The 22,425-nt window shown below is 44.9% G+C and overlaps 1 protein-coding gene across 2 annotated transcripts in view; it reads right to left on the bottom strand.

The window, feature by feature from the left end:
• XKR4 (XK related 4) overlaps nt 1-19,428 on the bottom strand; it is a 431,927-nt gene extending 412,499 nt beyond the window's left edge. For both annotated transcript variants that reach the window (XR_009253618.1, XM_058699586.1), the window contains exon 1: nt 18,203-19,428. Coding sequence is in view for 1 of the 2 variants with exons in the window: in XM_058699586.1 (XP_058555569.1) it covers nt 18,203-19,023 (821 nt within the window). In the remaining variant the exon portion in view is untranslated. The remainder of the gene's footprint in view (nt 1-18,202) is intronic.
• Between the last annotated feature and the right edge of the window lie 2,997 nt (nt 19,429-22,425).

Genomic DNA, 22,425 nt, shown 5'->3' with positions numbered 1-22,425 from the left:
CTTGATTTAGACTCAGGTCATGATCTCGGTTTGTGGGTTCGAGCCCCATATTGAGCTCTGCGCTGACAGTGTGGAGCCTGCTTGGGATTCCCTCTCTCTCCCTCTCTGCCTCTCCCCTGCTCACACTCTCCCTCTCTCTCAAAATAAATAAGTAAACTTTAAAAGAGTACAAAAATAAAAATAAGGAAAAATTACAAAAATAATTCCGCTCAATCTTAGTTAACAGTATCACAGTTCAAATAAATATTTTGACAAGGCCTTTTAAAAGATAGAGAAATCAATTTTTCACCACTTATTTGTATACAATTTTCATTCAAGTCCATTGGAGGCAAAAGCCAAACTGAGCAGGAGTAAGTAAATCAGGATGCTACTACCCCAGGGTAATTGTTCAAGTCTCTCGCAGGACTCCAAAGTATTTCAGAAGATGTGTGTGTGTGTGTGTGTGTGTGTGTGTGTGTGTGTGTGTATGCACACAAGCTGTGCATTTTTTTTTCTGTTTTCAAGAACTAATTAATTATTGAGCAAGCTTATAAATTCATGAAAATCACTAATCCCAAAGGTACATTTAAAAAAAGACTAGTATAGGGGTGCCTGGGTGGCTCTGTAGGTTAAGCGTATGATTTCAGCTCAGGTCATGATCTCACGGTTCCTGAGTTGGGGCCCTGCTTTGGGTTCTGTGCTGACAGCTCAGAGCCTGAAGCCTGCTTTGGATTCTCTGTCTTCCTCTCTCTCTGCCCCTCCCCTGCTCTCTCTCTTTCTCTCTCTCTCTCAAAAATAGATAAACATTAAAAAAAATTTTTTTAAAGACAAATATTGTTCCAATAGTTTTTTTTTTCATCCATATGAAACCAAACTCCGCATCTAGATATAGAGCAGACTAATTTTATAAAACTACTTAAGCGCATCCTTGGATTAATTGTAGTACTTTACTGTAACAAATTTTCTATTATTTTATCCATTTCTCACTTAAGAATTATTATGTAGTGTGTATAGATCTTAATCTATAAAGGTCTAGATAGCATAGATCTTAATCAGGAAACCACTCCAAAATTTTAGTTGATCTGTCACCTGGACAAGTGCATGGTATCTTCACTCCATCTAGAATAACATTTTGTGGGGCGCCTGGGTGGCTCAGTCGGTTAAGCAGCCGACTTCGGCTCAGGTCATGATCTCGCGGTCCGTGAGTCCGAGCCCCGCGTCGGGCTCTGTGCTGACGCCTCGGAGCCTGGAGCCTGTTTCAGATTCTGTGTCTCCCTCTCTCTGACCCTCCCCCGTTCATGCTCTGTCTCTCTCTGTCTCAAAAATAAATAAACGTTAAATAAAAAAATAGAATAACATTTTGTGTCCTGGCTCACTAACTTTGTTTCTCAGCTGAGGGGATTTGGGCACATGGTACGTACTCAAAAGTTGTTAAGTGTGGGAATGTAAAGTGATACAACCACTTAGAAAACAGTTTGGCAGTTTCTTATAAAATTAAACATACTCTTTCCATAACACCCAGAAATTGTCCTCCTTGGTATTTACCCAAATGAGTTGCAAACATATCTACACTAAACCTGCACACAAATGTTTCTAGCAGCTTTCTTCATAACTGTCAAACCTTGCAAGCAACCGAGATGTCCTTTGGTAAGTGAATGAATAATTGTGGTGAATCCGTAGCGCAATTATTACTCAGTATTGAAAAGAAATGAGCCATCAAGCCATAGAAACATAGGGAGGAGCCCTAAATGCATACTGTAAGTGAAAGAATCCAGTCTGAAAAGGCTACATACTGCATGATTTCAAATACATGACATTCTGGAAAAGACAAAACTAAGGATAAAGAAAAAAGATCAGTGGTTGCCAGGGGTTGGGTGTAGGCAGGGATGAAGAGGCGGACCACAGGGGATTTTCAGGGCAGTGAAACTATTTTGTAACATACTGTAATGGCGGTTAGCTATCATTATACATTTGCCAAAATCCGTAGAATTTACTAGATAAAGAGTAAACTCTAATGTAAAGTATGGACTTTCACTAATGATAATGTATTAGCATTGGTCCACAAATTATATCAAATGTACCATAGTATGGGGCACCTGGGTGGCTCAGTAGGTTGAGCGTCTGACTTCGGCTTAGGTCATGATCTCGCAGTCTGTGAGTTCCAGCCCCGCCTCGGGCTCTGTGCTGACAGCTCAGAGCTGGAGCCTGCTTTAAATTCTGTGTCTCCCTCTCTCTCTGCCCCTCCCCCCACTCAGGCTCTGTCTCTCACTCTCTCAAAAATAAACATTAAAAAAAAAAAAAAAGAAAAAGAAAAATGTACCATAGTAATATCCAATGTCAATGTCAGGAAAATTCTCAGGAGGTGAGAAGCATCTGAGAACTCTGTACTTCCCATCTAATTTTTCTGTAAACGTAAAACTGCTTGAAAAAAATCTAACTAAACAATTAAAATTAAAAAAACGTTGCTTAAATTTGTTAAATGAAGATACAAAGAAATAAAAGAAGTTGGTTGCGTCTCAAAATCACCTTCCTCCGAGTAATCTTTACTGAGCCAAGTACCAAAGGTTCACCATGTCCTAATGGCGAATGGCCCGGTCCATTCAGGGAATGCTCACCTACAGAGGTCTTTCCAGGTCGGAGTTCTCCCACCTACAAAGGGAAGCTCATTTCCTAAACTAAGAAAGGTAAATCCTACTAAAAGCTAAAATAGCATCTAGGGCCTAGGGAACTGAGGAAAAGGAAGGGAATTTATAACCAAAGCCCTCTTAGGCTCAGTGAATGAAGGCCCATGAATGAAGAGCAGTGGGGTCACCCTTGGCTCAGGAGGTTAACCAGCAGGCTCCTTCACTGGGAACCCCTAATTAACTTCCGTGGGGGAACTTCCCAGCTAGCTGGCGTTGACCGTAAAAGCCAACCCTCCTTCCAACACATGTTAATGCGCTATTTTAAAAGTTCAGGGTACTTATTACTGAGTTGTCAAAGGCCCATTAATTATCCCCTATACTGTATTTAGCTTTCCTCTGGTAAATCTTTTTTAATTGCCCAGTCCGCATTTACAGAACATCTTTATTTAACACGCTTCCAACTCTGTTTATGTTTATGCCTTTTCCAATAGCTCATTAAATAGAGTTCTTACCAGTACTATCAGAATCCTCAGTGAGAACCGTCCAAGTCTACTTAAGTGCTTTCCGTGCATTTCCTCATTATAGAATATTTGCAAGTTCCAAATATATTTCAAGTCTACCCTCATTCATATCTTTTCCCTGCCTCTGAAGAGTGGAGACTTCCTTCTCCGATAGTCCCCATATTTATACTATTTTACAAAAGACGACCATTTGGAAATACAGCCTTGAACTTGCTCCCTGAGCTGACACTTACCGACGGAATCAAGTCCAGATTCCCCAGGGAAGCACCGCAGTCCTGGTCAGTTTGGTCCTAAACTCGAAATTCATCTGTTGATATTCTTTCCCTGACACCTTCCACGTCAGTCCTTTACAGAACCCATCATGAACCACATTTGTCCCTTCTTTTCTTTCTGCTTGGAATCCTCTGAGGTCTTACTCAAAGGTTACTGCCACGTGAAAGCTTCTGGGAAAGAAATCCTGTCTTCAATCCCTAAACGTTTCTCCTCCCGCCATTGTTGATGATGTATCACCCTTCGAGGTATAAACAAATATAACCCTTGCAGGGCAGGTAACTCCCTTAAGTCAGGGAGTGCCTTTCTCGACTCTTGGTGCGCCCAGAGCCTGCACTCAGTGAATATTTTACAAACATATATTAAATGAACAAAAGCATTTTTACTCCAGGCCATCTTGGTTTCATTAAACTATTTCTGCGCTTTCCAGCATGTCCTAAGCTGATCACATGATCAGGGGCACACATAGAAGCAAATCATGAGAAAAATAACCATGCTATAGATATACATGATTCTTAGAACTTAATACTTGGGATAAAAAATCCAGTAGATCAGAACCCACTGAATGTCATGAGCCTTAAAAACACATTTGGAAATCACTCGGTCTCTCTGGAAAAACTACATTTTGTAGAGATACCACTGAACTAAAAAGAAAAACCATAGTGCATATTTTTCATTGAATGCCTACCCTCACCACCACCCCCCCCAAAAAAAAAAAACTATTAAAAAAAAAAAAACAGATGGAAGTTGGCAAGCCCTTCCAAAGCAAATTGTATCTACTTGGTGGAGGAGGGGGGGAAGGGGGGGTGCATTTTTTAAATGGGCAGAGGGGAATTTTTTTTTTTTTTTTGGAAATAAACATTTGGAAACGCCTTTATAAAAGCTAGTTGGGTCTGATTCTGAAATTTTTGAATTGTGTGCACTTGAGAATGAATTTTCTAGCACTTGTACATGCTAGACTTGTATAGAGTTGGTCCTCTGAGACAAGGTTTAGGACTTGAATTTGAAGTTGTGTCACATAGACGTAAATCTTGCTGGTCTCAGAGAAAGTGATGTGACTGACAGAGAGGTTCTGCCTTGCATACTTGTAGCTGAATTCATAATTCGTGAACATATGTGGAGGAGAACTCTAGTATATGCAAAGCATGACTGCGTGCAAAATGAGGATATAAATACAGGTTAATTACATACTATTCACACGGGGCTGGAGCCTACTTAGTATTCTTTAGTGTCATGCATTTCCCAATGGAAAGGATATGTATTTTACTAGGAGGTTATCAAATCAAAGTGACATATTATGGATAAAATTGAACCACGGTCTCTGTGTTTGAAGTTTGGTGTGAAATATCAATCTCAGGAGTAGTTTATCAGAAACCTAGCCCAGGTCAATAAAGCATGAATATTGTTTCCCGCGTGTATATTCAGTCAGGTCTATGAAAGGAGCTGATATGCCCCACGAAGAGGAGTAAGACGTAGCGGCAAAAGTACAAGATAGGGAAGCCAAAGTCATGATTCTAGACTGCTGATACTTGCTATTTAGCAGCTGCGTGCACTTGGGCAAGTCTGCTACCTCCCTGAACCTCAGTGAGTTCATCTTCAAATGAGAACAAGGGTAACACCTACCTTGAGAGGCTGGCGACCGGATGATTTAATATGAGTAAATGTGCTTTGCAAGCTGGAACAGCACTTAACAAAGATTTAGTCCTTATTGTCATGATCAAATACTATTTATTAAACCACCAAATAAGCACAGCATGTCACTAGGCCTTAAGCAAAGCAGGAAGCAGGGAAGACAATGGGCTTTATTCACATTAGGGGTTTTATCTCCCAAAGAGTCAAGTTTTTACCAGCAGGTAATCTTATTTGCAAAATCCATTAGGTCAGCCCGCTTCTGCAGTGACACAACTCACTGCCCTTCCTATGGTAACTTCTAGTAAATTCTTAGTATTTTGAGCCATTTCACTTACGATTTTCCTCTTCTCACTTCTCAACAATTGAGTCCTGACGTTACCTAGAGCAGCCCTGCCCAACAGAAATATCATGCGAGCCACACACGTACTTTTAGTTTTCTGGTGGTCACATTTATAAAGTATAAAAAGCAACAGGTGAAATTAATTTAAACAACATATTTTATTGAACCCAATATATCCAAAATGTTATCGGCTCAACACGTAATCAACATGAAAATTATTAGGGAGATCCCCTTTTTTGCCCCCCCCCCCCCCCGCAAGTCCTCAAAGTCCCCAGGGAATTTGGCCCTTGCAACACACATTTCACAGGCTCAACGTGCGACGTGCAGTTCAGGGCCACCATATTGAAAAGCCATGCAGGTCTCGAGCCTGGCAGGTGACCACACCTACTGATGGCGCAAACCTAGAAAAATTAACTTAGTCACTCTCCATGGAAACCCTTAAAGAACACTGATGGAAACAATCACATTCTAGCACATAGATGGGGGAAGGAGCCCTAGCAACATAAGCGACAGCATAGCAACACCAGCTGTTGTACGAAAGGGAAATTAGAAAACTACTACTCTGAAGAGAAGCATTTCTGGGAAGGTCCGCCGTTCTCTATTTTGTGTGGTATGAACTAAGGCAACTGGCAATACCTTTACACAACCATGCATTTGATAAGGCGCAGTTCTCGTTCTCTTTTCATTCTACAATACAGGCACGGACATATTTTGTCCTCAAGTTGAACGTCCTATTTCTCACTTAGGATGACAAACAGCAAAGCATGAAATCCTCCCATGATCTCGCTGGCCTTGTCGGTCTTGGGGTCACTGGGAGGGACTGAACTGCATGAAGCAGATTGGCCATCAGACATCTCTCGTATTATTTTATAAAAATATCCTGCTAACTCCTGGCCAGGGCCTAGCCTTGCGGGCCTGGAGGCCTAGTTCCATTTTCTTCTCTTCCTCCCTTAGTTCTTCCTTCCCTTTGCAGAGGCAGAGGCTCCTTGGTCTATCAGACTAAAAGCTGGGGGTGAGAGATGCCCACAACCTGAACTCCCTCCCCACTGTCCGGACAGCCAGGGAGGGTGAGGTCCTTTGCTCACCCTCAGGGCTGCTGCTTTTTCAGAAACTTCGGAACAGGAAGGAATAGCACAAACAGCCCAGCCCCACCTGTCTGAGCACAGACAGCAATCATTACACCTTGGCAGGAACAGCCACCCTGCATCCCTCCCCTCTGTCTGCTTACTCTGATGGCACTGCCTTCCTTAGTGTCTACCTATTTCCCCCTCTCACCACGCCTTGTCCATTCCATCCCAAGGGCATGAGTATTTACAGAACTGTGAGGGATGGGTGGCCAATGTGCTGACTTAATTTCCTAGAGTTTGGTTGTGAACAACAAAACTATAAAGTAATGGATTTTTCATAAAGATTTTATTAAAACCGTTCACTTTCTTTGCCAATGGGAGATTTCACATCTTTGTTTATAGTATTGCCTATAAGGAGATCCCACTGTTACCATTTCCAAGTACCAGCCCTTGCTTTCCTAGTGGGTGAGCTGACTTTGGTGAGAAAGCCCGTTAACACATCTGGATCGACCATATTTTCCGCTGATATCCAGCACAGATTAATCTTCCTTCACCATTTCAGTTGAAGGGGATTCCTCCCCTGTCTGCTTCTCAAACTTCAATGTGCATACTAATCCCCAGGGGATCCTGTTCAGCTATGGGTCGTGATTCACTAGGTGGGTCTAGGTGAGCCTGAGATTCTGCACTGCTGACACACTTCCAAGTGATGTGGCTGCACCGGCTGAAGATCCTACCTTGTATTGTAAGGCGATAGCTCCACTCTTAGCACAACATCACAGACAGATTTGGTGCTATGAACATGACTTGCCTCCTTCCCTAGGAGAGCATATTCTTTTTAAAAATGTCTTCCTTACGATGATTTCAAACAGATGTTTGTGGAATCCACGATCGAAAGGCTATCACTGTGGTCACTTATTTTTTATCGTTCTATTCTCAGCAACTGATTACAGTGACCAAGTGGTGATTTAGTCGATAGACTGCTAATGAATTTGCACATATCAATGGCAGTTGAGTGAGAACCTGTCATCCCAGCTCTGCGACCTCCCCTCATTGCCATCAGAACTAGACCTCCATGGGATGCCTGGGTGGCTCAGTCAGTTAAGCATCAGACTCTTGATTTCAGCTCAGGTCATGATCTCATGGGAGCCCAAGTTCTTGAGGTCAAGCCCCATGTCAGCACGGAGCCGGCTTGGGATTCTCTCTCTCCTCCCTCTCTCTCTGCCTCTCCCCACCCCTCTCTCAAAACAAATAAATAAACATTAAAAAAAAAAAAAAAAAAAAAAAGAACTAGACGTCCAGTCCGTACCCTTACTCTCAACATCTGACCAGGCAGAAATTGTATAATGAGAACATAAATGAAGCAAATTTCCCTTTAGTTTTTTGAAGCAGTTATATAGTTTGCCTTTGTGATGCCCTTGATTTCAGATTCTCACCTACCTTTACTATTAACAAGTTTGTTTCTGCACCTCACTTGGATTCCCAGGTTTCTCTTATGTTACCATGAGTGGTGATGTGCCTTGGCCACTGATTTCATACCTACTTCTGATTTGTGTTTTAACCTAGGACTCTCGGGTCAAACACCTTCAGACTATAGACCCCACTGGTGCCCTCAATATCCAGTTAACCTAAACGTGACTATTTTCACAACTGGAGTTTTGCCCCTTTGTTCCTAGAACAAACTCCTCTAATGGATCTTGTCTGGTCTGCCTAGTGAAGTGTTGCTTTAAGCTTTGCTGTGATGAGTTTTAAAATGGTTGTCAGTACAATTTTCCCACTCACACTACCAGGGATCGAAATTTCAGCCTCTGATTTTGGAACAAAATTTTCCATTTTTGTTCATTTCTCTCATGGCCAAATTTCTCTCAGGGCTCATAAATGCATGCCTGATCTTCAATACCCTCATCTCCTATGAGCAGATTTGAGAGTGGATCTCAGTGATAGAGTCCAGGGTATTTGGTCATGCTTCCTTGACAGAAACTTCAGGTCTCCTCCCTCTTACTCATTTGATACCAGCCTTATTTATGCTTTCATTAGAATAGTGTTACATTACCTGCTGCTGTGTAGAACTCAATTTTTCCAACCCAACCATCACCAAATCAAGAAAAACCCTATAGGATATATCTGTGACTGCTACTCTTAATAGTAATATGTCCCCTGGAAATATGAAACCCTATGGGACGTACTTCCTAATTTAGAGTAGAATAATGGATCCAAGTGCTGTAACTCTCTTTGGAGAGTCTTCTGAAACTGACCTACATTTACAAAAATAATTGGTATTAATTTTACTATTGTAAAGCAGGAAATTAATTAATGAGCTGAAAAGGTACCAAAATAAAGAAACCTCTGCAAATCCTTTCCCCCGCTTTGCTAAAGAATCATTTATTTCTTCAGTGTTACCATTTCATCGATCCAGTGGCCGGGCCATAAACCAACGGTAGAAATAATGGAAGATCACTTTGTTACTGTTACAGCTACAGGGGCTACCTTTGTTTTGATTATTGGCTCTCTGTTACTGAAAAAAGACCTGAACTGTAAAGAATCCCCATATCTTTATTCACGACTGTCATCCGAAGTCCTACTGCTCTTTATATGGATGAAATCTCTCAGACTGGTGGTTCAGAAAGGTGACTTTGTCCGAGTGTACTTGGGAAGAAGCCAAATCAAAGTCATCCCAAGTCTTTTTAGACCCGTATTCACTGTAGATCCTATTTTTTCTATCTATGCATGATTTTCTGTTTGACTAATCCTCACCCGCCCCACACACTGCCCACTGCTCTGTTTATATAAAAGGATTCCCCTGGCAGGAAAACAGGGCATGTGCATAAATTAAACAAAAGAAGTAGAACTGATTCAAACAGCCTACTTATGAATCATGAAGAAGAAAAAATAGTTTGACACACTTCGGATCATTTTAAAATAGATGCTTAAAATTTTTTTTTAAAAAATTAAATATCTGAAATGTTGCCGTGGGGTTGAAAATTGTTCAGCTTCATGACAGAGAGCTAACATCCTAGAGATCCAGGCAATTCCTATCCAAGAAAGGTTAATGCATTGCTCTCTGAGTGACAGACCCCTATTCTTTAATGAGGACAGGCCTGGATATAGTGTCTTTGTTTAGAGTTTAAATTCAATTTCTACCATATTAAATCAGGGACAGTGTAACCCAGGACAGGTTTTTAATTTCAAAGCCCACCTAGCTCTGACAACAGCCTTCTCGTTGACATAACGTATAGTTCTTTATAAGCCAGTGAAGCATTGTTTTTATTTGCTAATCATAGCACCCCAACTGTGCCTACCTCGCTACATGAAACGGAAACGGTAATTTTGGCTTCCCAGGTCTATATGATAGATACCTTAGGTTTAGTGATATGGGAACACTTCCCACATCAGCGTCAAATACTTAGATATGGGTTTTTATGAATATGGTGTTATTTGATTGTAAGTAAAATTCAGAAATGACACAAAGTAAGTTACATTACACGAACACGCTTAAGATTCTGTCTGCATGTATGGATCATACCAGTTCCTAGATGTTAGACGCTCATATCGTCAACTCTGGAAAGTCCCTTGTAGGTAACCAGAGAAACGCCATTAATGATGATGTCCTTGGAAGAACACATACAGACTTTGTGGTGCTTACTCTGGGGACTGGGTAAACAGGAAGAATTTATAGTAAAAGCAAGAATTTTGGACCTGGAAAGGAACCTTGAATATTATTTTTTGACTGATCACATCATATAGATAGAAAATTAAGGCTCGGGAGGAGGAAACCAAATGAAGACTTAAACTTTGCGGGGACCCAGGGAGATGCCCTCTGCCATCATGCTGACACACGTAGCCCAGAGCACTGAGGTGACCTGCCTGGGGTCTGGGCTATCAAGCAGCCAGTTCATCCCTTCTGACTCCTCACCTAGTCCACTGCCCCCAAAGGAGCTGCCTCTGGAAAGAAGATCCGTCACCGATATTCTACTGGGACCCATCATCTTAGGGTTGGAAAGGAAGTAATGCTGTCCTTCAGATCACTGCCTCTAGAAAACCTCTGGACTGATTTATTTCCACTTGAACCCTTCTTTAGTTTCCTTGGAAACCAGTAATCTATATTAGTTCTGTGGATATACTAGACGTGAAATTACTGGTTTACGGTGGTAAGAAGTATGACAGACACGGGAGTGGCACGAGTAAGAGCAGAAGCTACAAACCTTCTTTGCATAGACAAATAGAAGCACCAGAAAGAGCAAAATCATTCCATACATAAATATACCCTCAGGCAGTCAAGTGTAAGGAAGGAGAAAGTGAAAAAGTTTTATCCCAAAGCTTTCCCAGGCTGCCTTTTCCATCAGCAAGCACAGAAATGCCAAGGTGGGCTTCTGGATGCATCTTTCTCTGAGCAGAACTAGCACTTTATGGGATTTATCCCCACTTCCTTAATGCTGGCGATCTGAAAAAAAAAAAAAAAAAAAGAGCTGGGGCAAGGAGGGATATCGTTTCTAGATAACAATACCCCTTCTGATTCGCTGCACCCTTAGAAACTCAAGAAGCAAACAGCCCCCTTCTCATAGGGAAGAAAGAATAATGCCTGGGCTTCATTCACAGGTCAGTAAATAGTCACTGAGCATGGAACCTCCACAACCATTGGAGTAACTTCCCAAGGACGGGCCCGTGGTCTTCCTTCCTGACTGGCCATGCCACCAATTACCAGTGACACCGGCATATAGCCGTAAGGAAGTCACTCGGTGGTGGTCAGAATTGTGCAATGCCATTCAACGGAATTTGTTCTTCCCTGACATCCTTCAACACATTACAACTATTTTATAAGATTACACCTGACAAGCACTTTCTCATGACTGGTAGCACACTGCACCTTGTGTCTGATAACACCTAAGACTAAGACTTCTAATCCTAATTCCTGATCTTGCTTCCATGGGCCTAGTTAGGGTGTCATTCAAATTCTATAGCAAGCCAAGCAATGTGCTAATTGGATTAGCCAGTGAGTTCATACAAAGGGGAATCATTCTGTACCGGTTACCCAGTGATTGGTGTTATTTAATATCACAGGTAAACGATTTCGCTCAAGCTGTAAAGTAGAGAGCACGTTTAACAGCAAGATGTGTACTTGGATACGCAAACACTAAAGAATTTTTTGCAAGTGACTGAGCAAAGACCCTCAAAGCTACTGAGCCAAGGAGTTGCGGATACTGTTCAAAAATGATAGCATCCATTTGTGTAGATACTTTTAACTACGCTATGCAGGAAGTCGGCAAATTCCATCAGAATGTAATAACCATAAAATCCGTTTTCACCCTTATAAGTAAACAGTATATGGTTCAAGTGAGTGGGAAAAAAATACAATTTTTGCACTAGTTATTGCAAAGATACTGAAATAAGTATTTCTATCACATAGATTTATGCATAAATTATTCCAACACATAGAGAAGCCACAGTAAATGCACAGAGGACTGTCTGGTTGTGTGTGGATGTATATCTGTTAGGTAACTCAGAGATTTAAATAGCAAGGCCAGCACTCAAGGATGTTACAGAGACTTGTGGTGCTCTAGGGAGGATAGCGGGTCCATAAACCAATGAACAGATCTCAAAGTAACATAACTGCAGTGTTCCAAGCAAATTCCTGCTTCTTCCATCCACGAGAAAGCAAAGATCAGTCTACTATGTTTGGAGCAGCATGTAATTAATGATGGAAACTCTCATGAAATCTCAGGGCTGGAGGATGATCTTTTAGTTCAACCCTCTGCATGATACTTAAAAGTTTTTTCTGCTACAACTCTGCGTCCATTTTTCTAAATGATGCTTAGACACTCCAATGTTGGGGAACTCGCTGCTGATAAGGAATCATACTTGATCTCTGGATGCCTTTGACTAGCTAAAAACTGCTTCCTTACATTGACTCAAAATCTGTCCATCTTACCCCAGAGGGCCCACACCCAAGTCCAGTGCCTGGCCCTCATTACAACCCTTCAGTACTTACCAGGGAGCTCTTAACTTCTCAGCCTTCTCTTCTACCTAAGGACCCTCAATCTCATCAACGATTTTCTCATGTGGCCTTTTTTCCCCTCCCACATCAGTACCGAATTCTAACCTAGAATCGGTGCAGGACTATATGACCTGGACAGAAAACACACTTAACATTCTCTGTCTCAATTTCCACATTTGCAAAATGAAAGGGCTACCTCAGAGATTACTCTGAGGATCAAAGCCCTCAGAAAATTGAAAAACCGTTACAAAAACAGAAAGAACAAGTTTCCAAGGACAAGGAAACCTAAATTTGAATAACACGAAGACCACCGTATCCTAAGGAAAATGTCTTCCAAAGGTAGCCAGAAATAAACTTTTGCCAAGAGTTTACTTTAGCATAGGGGCACCTGGGTGGCTCAGTCAGTTAAGCAGTGGACTTCAGCTCTGGTCATGATCTCACGGTTTGTGAGTTCAAGCCCGCATCGGGCTCTGTGCTGACAGCTCGGAGCCTGGAGCCTGCTTTGGATTCTGTGTCTCCCTCTCTCTCTCTCTCTGCCTCTCCCCTGCTCCCACTCTCTCTCTCGGTCTCTCTCTCAAAACTTAATAAACATTAAAAAAAATTTTTTTAAAAAAGAGTTTACTTTGGCATAAATCCAGGAACAATTTCAACCGATCTCTTTTTCTGAAAAAGCACTCCCCAACTTGTTGAGCCTATTTAGGCACTCCAATTACATCCAAACTTGATCCTTTTAAAATCAACGAATTTTAACAAATGGAAAAGACATGACTGAATCCAAAAGGATCTGATGATGTATCCTCTGAAACTGAACCACGCACCATTCCTTTGGCTAAAACAATGTTTTAACGCTTTTGTAACAATCCCTCCCCTCCCTGGCTCTTATAATCCAGGATTCCTCCATGCTTTCAGAATAAAATCTAAATCCCCTTCATTGTCTACCCAAGGAATGCTCCTTCCTCCTCTCTAGCTACTATCGCTCATTCACTCTCTATTCAAAAGACACACTTAACCTGCCTTGTTCTCTCTTCCCCGCCCCACCCCTACCCCCATGCCTTTACACAAAGTCATAGCCAAGGCTCTGCAGCCATTGCCCCGCTTTATTCAGACAGCAGATTTTCTCCTCATTCAAACCTTTGCTCAAACATCCCCTCCTCCGGAGTCTCATTGGAATCACCAAGATGGTTTGAGGTTCCTGTTTCTTTCCTAGTACTTATTTCCTTGTATTGAAATTGTTTGTTTGTTTTTCCGTCTTCCTCGCCAGACAATGGAATCCTTAAAAGATGATGTGTATTTTATTCATTTGGGGGTAATTAGTAACTAGAACAGTGCCTTGCATAGAGTAAGTCCTCACTATATGCAGAATGAATAAGTTAATTAATATGCAGTAGAGGGAAACACAAATATACAGAAAAGTAACCATTCAACGAACTGAGGAAAGGGCATCAATCTTGCCTGACCTATATCAGAATTCAGAACTAACTCCAAATCGATAAAGTACTTTTTCAGCGGTCGGAGGTGTAACCTGTATGCTATTTCCCTACCCATTCTTGATTGCTAGAACCTCCTTTATCATTTGCAAGACACTTTCCACGCATTCACCTGCATCGCGCCGTTTAATCATTCATGCCACTGCAAGACCCTGTTACCCAACTGGGATTTAATGCGGCAAGCTCAGCATGAGGAGAGTCAGACAAGCTGAGCCCCAGGCCCTATTCGGCGGGTTGACTACTGGTGTGTTATTGGACACATCTCTTACCCCGTCTAAACCGCAGCTCCCTCTCCCACTTTGCCATCCTTAATGAAGGTCAAGTGTCATTGTTACACAATGTTGTCATTATTATCCAAGCTGGCATTTGGAGGCAGCAAACTGATCCAGAAAGAGCACAGACTTTGGTTATGGTGGGCCAGGCTTTGACTCCTAGCTATGTCACATAATAGCTGGGGGATTCTCTGAGCCACTTTTCTCATATTATAGAGATACTAATGATTTTTTCTCTCAGGTTCTTGTAAAGCGTCGTTGAGATAAAGAATATAAAAACATTTGTAAATTTTTCAAGTGCTATATGACATTATTATTATTCATGGTTGGCCAGATTTAAGAACGACTTAGAACAGCATTGCTCAAAGTTCCCTGTGTGCCACAAGAGTGTTTAATAAGTATACCTTTGCAAAGTTATCGGTAACTACACATCAGCTTTTTTTTTTTTTTTTTTTTTTGCATATCAGCTTATTAAAGGCTCTGAGAAGTCCTGCTGTAGAGAGATCTGTTTAATTCCATTCAAGCTGCCCTTTTCCAATTGCCCTTTTCCAATTTATTTGAATATGGAACACATGCCGTACCTTGTGGAATAGCAAGCATGAGAAGAGGAGAAATGTTCTTTCACCGGGTCGTCACCACATGACTCTCATGATAGACATTCGGAAACAAAAACCAAAATAGTCAAAGACTAAAAACACTCCCCGTTCGACCATCTACTCACTTATTGTATGCAATATGCCTGCTTGCTAGAAGACAACCAAAAAAGTATATACACGTATACACGGGAAAAACCGAGTTAGACTTTTGAGAGGAAGTCATAAATTCTGAAGGAAGAAGGCATCCAGATACAATTGATTATGGGTGCGAAGACTTAAAAACTGTTCCAGCTGGGCATTTGTGATTCCCACTGGCTAGACTGCACTCTTAGTAACTTCTGGACTCGTATGAAATGAACAAGAAAAAAAATACTTGTTCATCTGCACACACATTTCCTTTAAAGTCGTGATTGCTCTTTTCACATGGTAGCAAAAGCTCACTTCATTATTTCAAATGGCTCTTTCTCAGAATCAACTCTTGTGACTTTAAAAGTCGCCATTAATTTCCCATTAGTAAACTTTAATTAAAATGAATATGTATCATTGCTTTCAGCAGTTGCATTTGTAATAAATGTATAAATACATTCAAATCTTGCCCAAAATGTTTCAGATAGCTATTTCTGAACAAGCAAACACTTTGATGTTATTTCAAAGGACTGTATCTACAGAAAGCTTTTAGAACCTTGCCCTTACTTAAAATAACTAAAATTTCATGGAAATACAAGGGACAGTTACCAACCTAGCTAAAATCTATTTTATTGATCTCAGAAAGTAGCATGTTAAAACATGAATGATGGCCCCTGAGCTTTGAACCATTCAGTACCTCGGTGTTTCTCCAACATTTGTGCATAATGCATTGAAAAGAAAAGCTAGAAGAAGCAGAGGGGTGTTCCTAATTTAAAGAATCCTAACGGTCTAAGATAATGATCTAATACAACAATCTGTGATGAACTGCCTTTCACCAGCTTATTATCAAAGATGGACCTACTGCCCAAAGTTGCATTCCAATACTCTACACTCGGAGAAGCTGAAACAATTTAGAAGGCATCTGAGTGTTAAACTCCATGAATTTTCTGATCCCTTTCCAGTTTCCTACATTAGGCTAAAGTTTGTTTAAACATACTTTATAAGGAGAAAACGAGGTTGAGTCTTAGACCATACTTGCATCAAGTTACCCCACTGCCCCCCGAATATCGTAACTAGAATCCAAGAACAGGTGGATTAGATCATTCAGACTTCCATGTTAAACACAATATTCTGAAAATGTGGGCAAATATCTGAAGATATTTTCAACAATACTTCCTCCCAGGGAACCATGCAGTAGCAGAAAAAAACCTCAAAACCCTGTAGAAATACTTAACAAAAGGAGTCTTGTGTAACCACAGTTTCTCTAAGAGTTGGGTGGGTCACTGCGTTTTTCAGACAGCCTGTGACTTTCCTTGTGCATTTGACCTTACCCTTCTTTCCCTCCGCCTCCTAGATCAGCTTTTCTGTATGGCCAGTTGACCCAGTGGCTGTGGTCTCACTGAGATGTATGTGGGCCCTTTTCTTTTCCTAATTATTTCTCACTTTCTGCATTTTATCTCCTGAGATAACTAAACGTCAATGTTCAACTGGGAAAATGTTTGGTTTCGACAGTCTAGTAAACATAATGATAATGAAAATTATTTTTCAGGTCACAGAATTGGATAATATATTTTTCATAAACTATCAATCTGGAGGAAGCATGGGCAGTTCTCCAGCTAATAAGAGAAGTGGCTGCATTATTTACATACATCTAGACATTTCAAAGGTGATTGAAAAGTAAGTGATTTCCAAATCCGGCACAAAGTTTGCAAAAGTCACCAAATGGAATGGTAAGCGTGTAAGCTTCATTTTCCACATTATCAGATGGAAACTACTAATCATAGGCACCTCACCACTGAACAATTTCAGTGATCAATGTGAACATTTGAGTTCTTCATCAAATCTGAATGGCTTTCATATAATAATGGCTACATATAAGGCTTCATAATGGTCATTCATGGAACATACAGCTATCACATTTAACTGACATTTCAAAGTCCTTTGAGTCCAAACTATGGAGCTTTCCAACACCGACGGGTCTGACTGCCTCTCATATACCACTTTTCCAGAAAGTATCCGTTTGGAAAAAAAAAAAAGTTTCGCAATTTGAAAGTTTGCCGTCTATGGCAATGTTCATCCTGCTTCACAAAGCAACGACAGTCCCAGGAAAGATTGCAAAATAACCACCCTTGCTCTTCTCCACGAAAACACTATCGTTCGCCACAAAGAAAACAAGTGTTTCGTCCCATTCGACAAATTCTCTGAGTTGTTTCCACATGGGAAACATGTCCTCGGCACACTTAATGATTTATAAAGCCTTTATCACAAAGATAACTACAAATGAAACGGAAAAGGACACTGGCATACCAGCACGTAAGCCCCACGTTGGTGCACTTACTAGGAAGTTTCCTCATTTTACTTACACTGCATACTTCTGAGCACTCTGTTTCATGATATTCCTAAATCTAGGCAGTGACCGCTCAAATGACGGCTCCCTCTGCCCAGAGAGTTTAGCTTTGTATTCCAGTGTCTAAGTGGAAGTGATATCTGTGTAAAAAGACTTGGTACATCAGATGACAAGTAGCAGAGCGACCAATGAAGATGCCAAGTCCGATTAAAGTTTACAAGACGCGCCACCCCTTTTCTAAGGTTTCTTAGTTATGTGAGAAATCAGTATGTGGGGTTATTGCAAGCTAAGCAGAAAAGACATCATAAAAGTGAACCTACTCGTGGTTGGAGATAGATATAAATACAGATTATAGATATAGATATAGGTGTCGGTATTCTCCAAAAAAGGACAAGCCGTCTGCCCACTAAGCTTTTTACTTGGAGCACAGTACTTCTCCTACCAGTGAGCATTCCAATGTGGGTACTTCTGAGCAGTAAGAATTCCCATATAACTAGAATTAGCAACAGGGAACAAAAGAAGCCATCCAAATGGCAATATACCCCGCAAATTCAACATAATAAAAAAGGATTTTTAGAAGATGTGACAGGAATCCTCTCCCGGCCACTGAAACAGTATCACTAAAAATGGGGAGGGGGTAGCATATAAACAGAGAGAAGCTGGTGAAGCAGCGTGGGGACACAGAGGGGAGGGATGGGTTGATCAAAACCACTTTGTTGCCTGTCTCTTGCTTCTCACTTCCCTCCCACCTTAGGTTGTGATCACAAATCTTAAAAATGCAAAACCCGGTATAAGAAAAAGAAAAAGAAAAAAAAAACCCACAAACTGAAAGAGTGTGACTAGGGTTACTACCTCAGCAACCCTAAAGGATTTTCGTGCAAAAGCAAAGCAGTGAGGACGTTATGTGGTTAGCAATAGCAGTTCTCCCCCGTCCCCACCCCTGATACGGTACCTCCAGATCTGCCCGAGCTGCAAGATGTGGATCAGTGACTGCAGGAGCCAGATGCAGAAGGAGCAGGACGCAGACCTGTGTTTGCCGCTGGCCCGGGTGGCCCCGCTACTGTTGCTGCCGCTGTTGGCGGCGGCGATGTTGCTCTTGCTGGCGTTGGACGCTTGCCTTTGCGGCGTGGAAGGACGAGCCTCGCCTTCCGCGGCTGCAGACCCACTGCTGGCCACAGTCTTGCAATCGGCTCCAGGCTGCGGGCAGCTGGAGGCGGCTGCGGTCGTGGCGCTGTCCTCGGTGCTGAAATCGTGCACGAACCAGCGGAAGCTGAACACTTGCACCGAGAGCGAGCCGAGCACCACGAAGAAGAGCGTGAGCCCGAACCACCAGCGCTGGCCGCGCAAGTAGTAGTCCACGGCGAGCCAGATGTCCGTGCCCACGTCCGCGAAGTACACGGCCACGGCGGCCAGGATCCAGAGGCAGTCCCACAGCGAGTAGCGCCGCTGCTCCCTGCCCAGGCGCAGGCACAGCGCCGCCGAGCCCGCCCCGCTGCCGCCCGGGCCGCCAACGCCGCCGCCCGGGCCGCCCAAGCCCCCGGAGCCGCCGCCCGAGCCGCCGCTCCCGGCACAGCAGCAGCAGCAGCGCGAGCAGCCGCCGCCGTCCGGGCAGCAGCCGCCCCCGGCCGCCTCCTCGTCCTCGGCTCCCGACCCCGACGGCAAGCCCGGAGCCAATCCCTGCACCGAGCCCGAGTGGTCCGAGTTCTGCAGCGGGGTGAACGCCACGTCGCTGCTCTTCTTCATTTTCAGCCTCCCGTCTGACTTAGCGGCCATGATGCCTCCAAACCGGAGGAGAGCCCTCCTTTATCTGACACCTTTCCCCGCTGTCTCCTCCTCCCGCCACCTCCTCGCCTCGCCCCGGCTTCCCTCCCTGGCGGCGCGGCTCCCCCTCCTCCTGCTCCTGCGCCGGCTCGCCCGCCGCCGCCCGCCGCCCGCCGGGCTGGGCGCTGGGCCGGGCTAGCGGCGCGCCTGGGGCCGGCAGGAGCGCCGCCTGGCTGCCTGCGCGGAGCCAAGCTGCTCGCGGCGCCCCGCGCGCGCCCCTGCCAGCCGCCCGCGCTCCTCGCCGTCCCGGCCCCGCGGCTGCCGCCCGAGCCGCCGCCGCCGCCAGCAGCAGGAGCAGCAGCGGCCGCCGCGGCGCTCCTCGGACCTGCACATTCCTCTCCTCCCCTCGCGCGCGCTCCCTCCTCCCGCTTCCTCTCCTCCACCAGCTGACTCCGAGGGAGAGGATGACCTCATCCCTTCTCTTCCAGCTGCCGCCGCTCCCACCCCGGCTCGGGAGGGGCGAGGGAGGAGGAGGGCCCCGGAGGAGGGGCCGGGCCCGAGACTCGCGGCTGCGGTGGGGGTGGGCGGCCGGCCGGTCCCGGGGGCCGGGGGCAGCGGCCGAGAGGTCGACGAGGGACGGTCGAGGGCCCCCAGCTCACAGGATTTCGGGGGAACGCTGGGTGGATTTGAACGACACAGGGGGAGGGGCAGGAGGGCGCCGAGAGGAGGGGTCTCGGCGTCCAGCCCTCGCGGAGGTCGAGGAAGAGCCGGCAGGGGCGGGCGGGGGCTCAGGGGGCGCAGGCCTCTTTGTATGCCGCTCTGATCTGCGGGTACCTGGACCAGGGCTGGGTGTGCAGCTGGGGCTGGCGACGGTTTGGGAGACGGGGTTTAACTCGGACACGAGGGCCCCGAATGCTGGCAGCGGCGGTGGGTGTGCCCGGCCTCGGGAGAGCTGAGAAGGCAGAGGGCGTGCGGGGCCCGCAGAGGCGCGGAGCGCAGCGCAGAACCGCCGGCCCGGAGTGTCGCGGCGAGGGGGCGGGTCCGCGGGGAGCCCCAGCCGGCGCCCTCGGGGGAGGGTGCGGGCCGGGCTTCTCCGGTGGACCCCGGCGCCAGGAGCCGGGAGGTGGGGAGGTGGCCCAGGCCCCCTCTGCGACCCAAGCCCACGTCGCCCGGCCAGCACGCCCCACGCGCTCTCCGCCGCCGGGCAGCAGCCGAGCCAGGGGGAGCGGCGGGCCTGGCGGCTGCCCTCCACCCACTCCTCCCTCGGGAGGGAAGCGCAGCACCCCTGGCGGCGGCTCCCGGCGCCGCGGGGAAGCGGGGCGGGGCCGGCAACCCCGGGAAACTGTGGCCCCGCCGGCAGGTAGGCAGCGGCGGAGCCGCGAGTGGGCGCCACCTCCCCTACTCCAAAAGGAGAATTACCTTCTCTTAAAGCTGTAGGAGTTACGGACTTGAGGTGTGGTCCCCCAGCTCCAGAAATGACTCGAGTGAATCAAATCTGTCATGGGAGTGGTTCGCCAAATGAGAAACGACGAGAATCTAGGATATTTGGGGGCTTGAAAAAAAAAAAAAAAAGATTCTTAAAACCCAACACACGTAGGATCCTCATTTTGTTTTTAAAGCCAGAAAACTTAGTCTGATTTGTCTCGCTTAACTTTTGCAGTGTAAGTGACAGAGAGTGTAATTCTTTAATTACACTGTGACTCACATGTTTTAAGACCAGAGGGAAGTGAGGCAACACGTGTTACACTGCCATTAAGAGCTGCCACTTGTGGTCTTCTAAGTCTGGAGGCAAAACATAGCACCCTCCTCTCCTTCCCCGTTGTAGACACCAGGCTCCATTTGAACTAGTGTGTGCGCCATTCTTAATTAGTAGCATCATGAAGCAGAAATGCAGGGGAAAAAATTCTCTGCGCGTAGAAATAGCCACGACGGGGGCGCCTGGGTGGCTCAGTCGGTTGGGCGTCCGACTTCAGCTCAGGTCACGATCTCGCGGTCTGTGAGTTCGAGCCCCGCGTCAGGCTCTGGGCTGATGGCTCAGAGCCTGGAGCCTGTTTCCGATTCTGTGTCTTCCTCTCTCTGCCCCTCCCCCATTCATGCTCTGTCTCTCTCTGTCCCAAAGATAAATAAACGTTAAAAAAAAAAAAATTAAAAAAGAAAGGAAAAGAAAAAGAAATAGCCACGCCGGACATCTGGTGGTGCTAGGGCTCATCGGCTGTATTAGCACCAACCTGGACAAAGTGGAATTCGCCCCAGCCCTGGATGCGGCCTCCTTTATTCTTACAGGTGGCGGCCCTGGGCGCCGCCTTACTTGGCCTTTCCTGACTGTGTGGCAGGAGCCTGTAGGGCCACAGAGCCCCTGCCCCTTACATGGCATGTACAAATCCATTATGTCTAGCAAAAAGTCATGGCCAAGTGGTGAATAAAGGTCAATGCAGTATCACGGAGCCAGACAGAACGCCAGGCAAAGGGCGTATTTTTAAATCTAACTTTCAACTCGGATCCTCCTGGAGCGAGAAAATCCTTTTTAGAATAACACTCTGGTACTATTTCCCCAAGGTCCAAATCTAAGATTCCATCTCCAGGGCACTACAGCTCATCTTACTGTGTGCCAAACCACTGGGGAGAGGTATGATCTCTTAGGTGACCGGGTCCTAAGGGATGGAGTGTATTCTAGGTCAAATGCAGTGCCTTAACATTGTTCCAGGGAAAAGACCCTGCAGAGCATCTGAGCTTCTAAAGGCCTGGAGCTGACTGAAGGTTCCTTTAGAGCAGGGATGTTTCTTACTCGGTTGTATCCTGTGCACCTAGCACAGCACCTGCACAGACTATTTGCTCCGAAAATTACAGCTGAATGAATGCATGAGTTTATAGAAAGAACATTCCATAACTACATTCTGTACTCACTATGTTCCCATGGCAACATAGGAATTATGAGACTTACCCTGTTAGGTTCTAAGAAAGAAATAACTAGTGATGGTTTCCTTAATAATACATTTGCTCGAAACTGTCTAGACCCTTTTGAAAGTTTCTGTCTGGACCATCTCTGGAAATGTTAGTGGAAGTTGGTGGAAGGAGTGTACAAGTCGGTGATCGGAAGACGAACATTCCGTCCCATCCTGGTTCTGCTGCTTACTGGCCCCAGGATCTGGGCAAATTGCTTAATACACAGGATTAAGAGGAGGATTAGATGAGATAATGCATATTACTGGGCTTTGTATACAATATTGTTCCCGAGAGTCTCTAATCCCATAAGTCTATTATTCACGTCTCAGGATGCAGATTTTAATATCACCTGCTCTGTCATAATCGTGGCACTTGTCAAGACTGACGGACATAATGGTTAAGCGCTCAGGGTTTAGACTCAGACAGAGGCACCCTTGGGCATGTTATTTAACCTCTCTGGCTCTCATGTTT

Source organism: Neofelis nebulosa, chromosome 14 (genome assembly GCF_028018385.1).
Source record: "Neofelis nebulosa isolate mNeoNeb1 chromosome 14, mNeoNeb1.pri, whole genome shotgun sequence".
NCBI lineage: Eukaryota > Metazoa > Chordata > Mammalia > Carnivora > Felidae > Neofelis > Neofelis nebulosa.
Note: the sequence above shows the minus strand (reverse complement) of the source record. Positions and strands in the feature narration are given on the sequence as shown.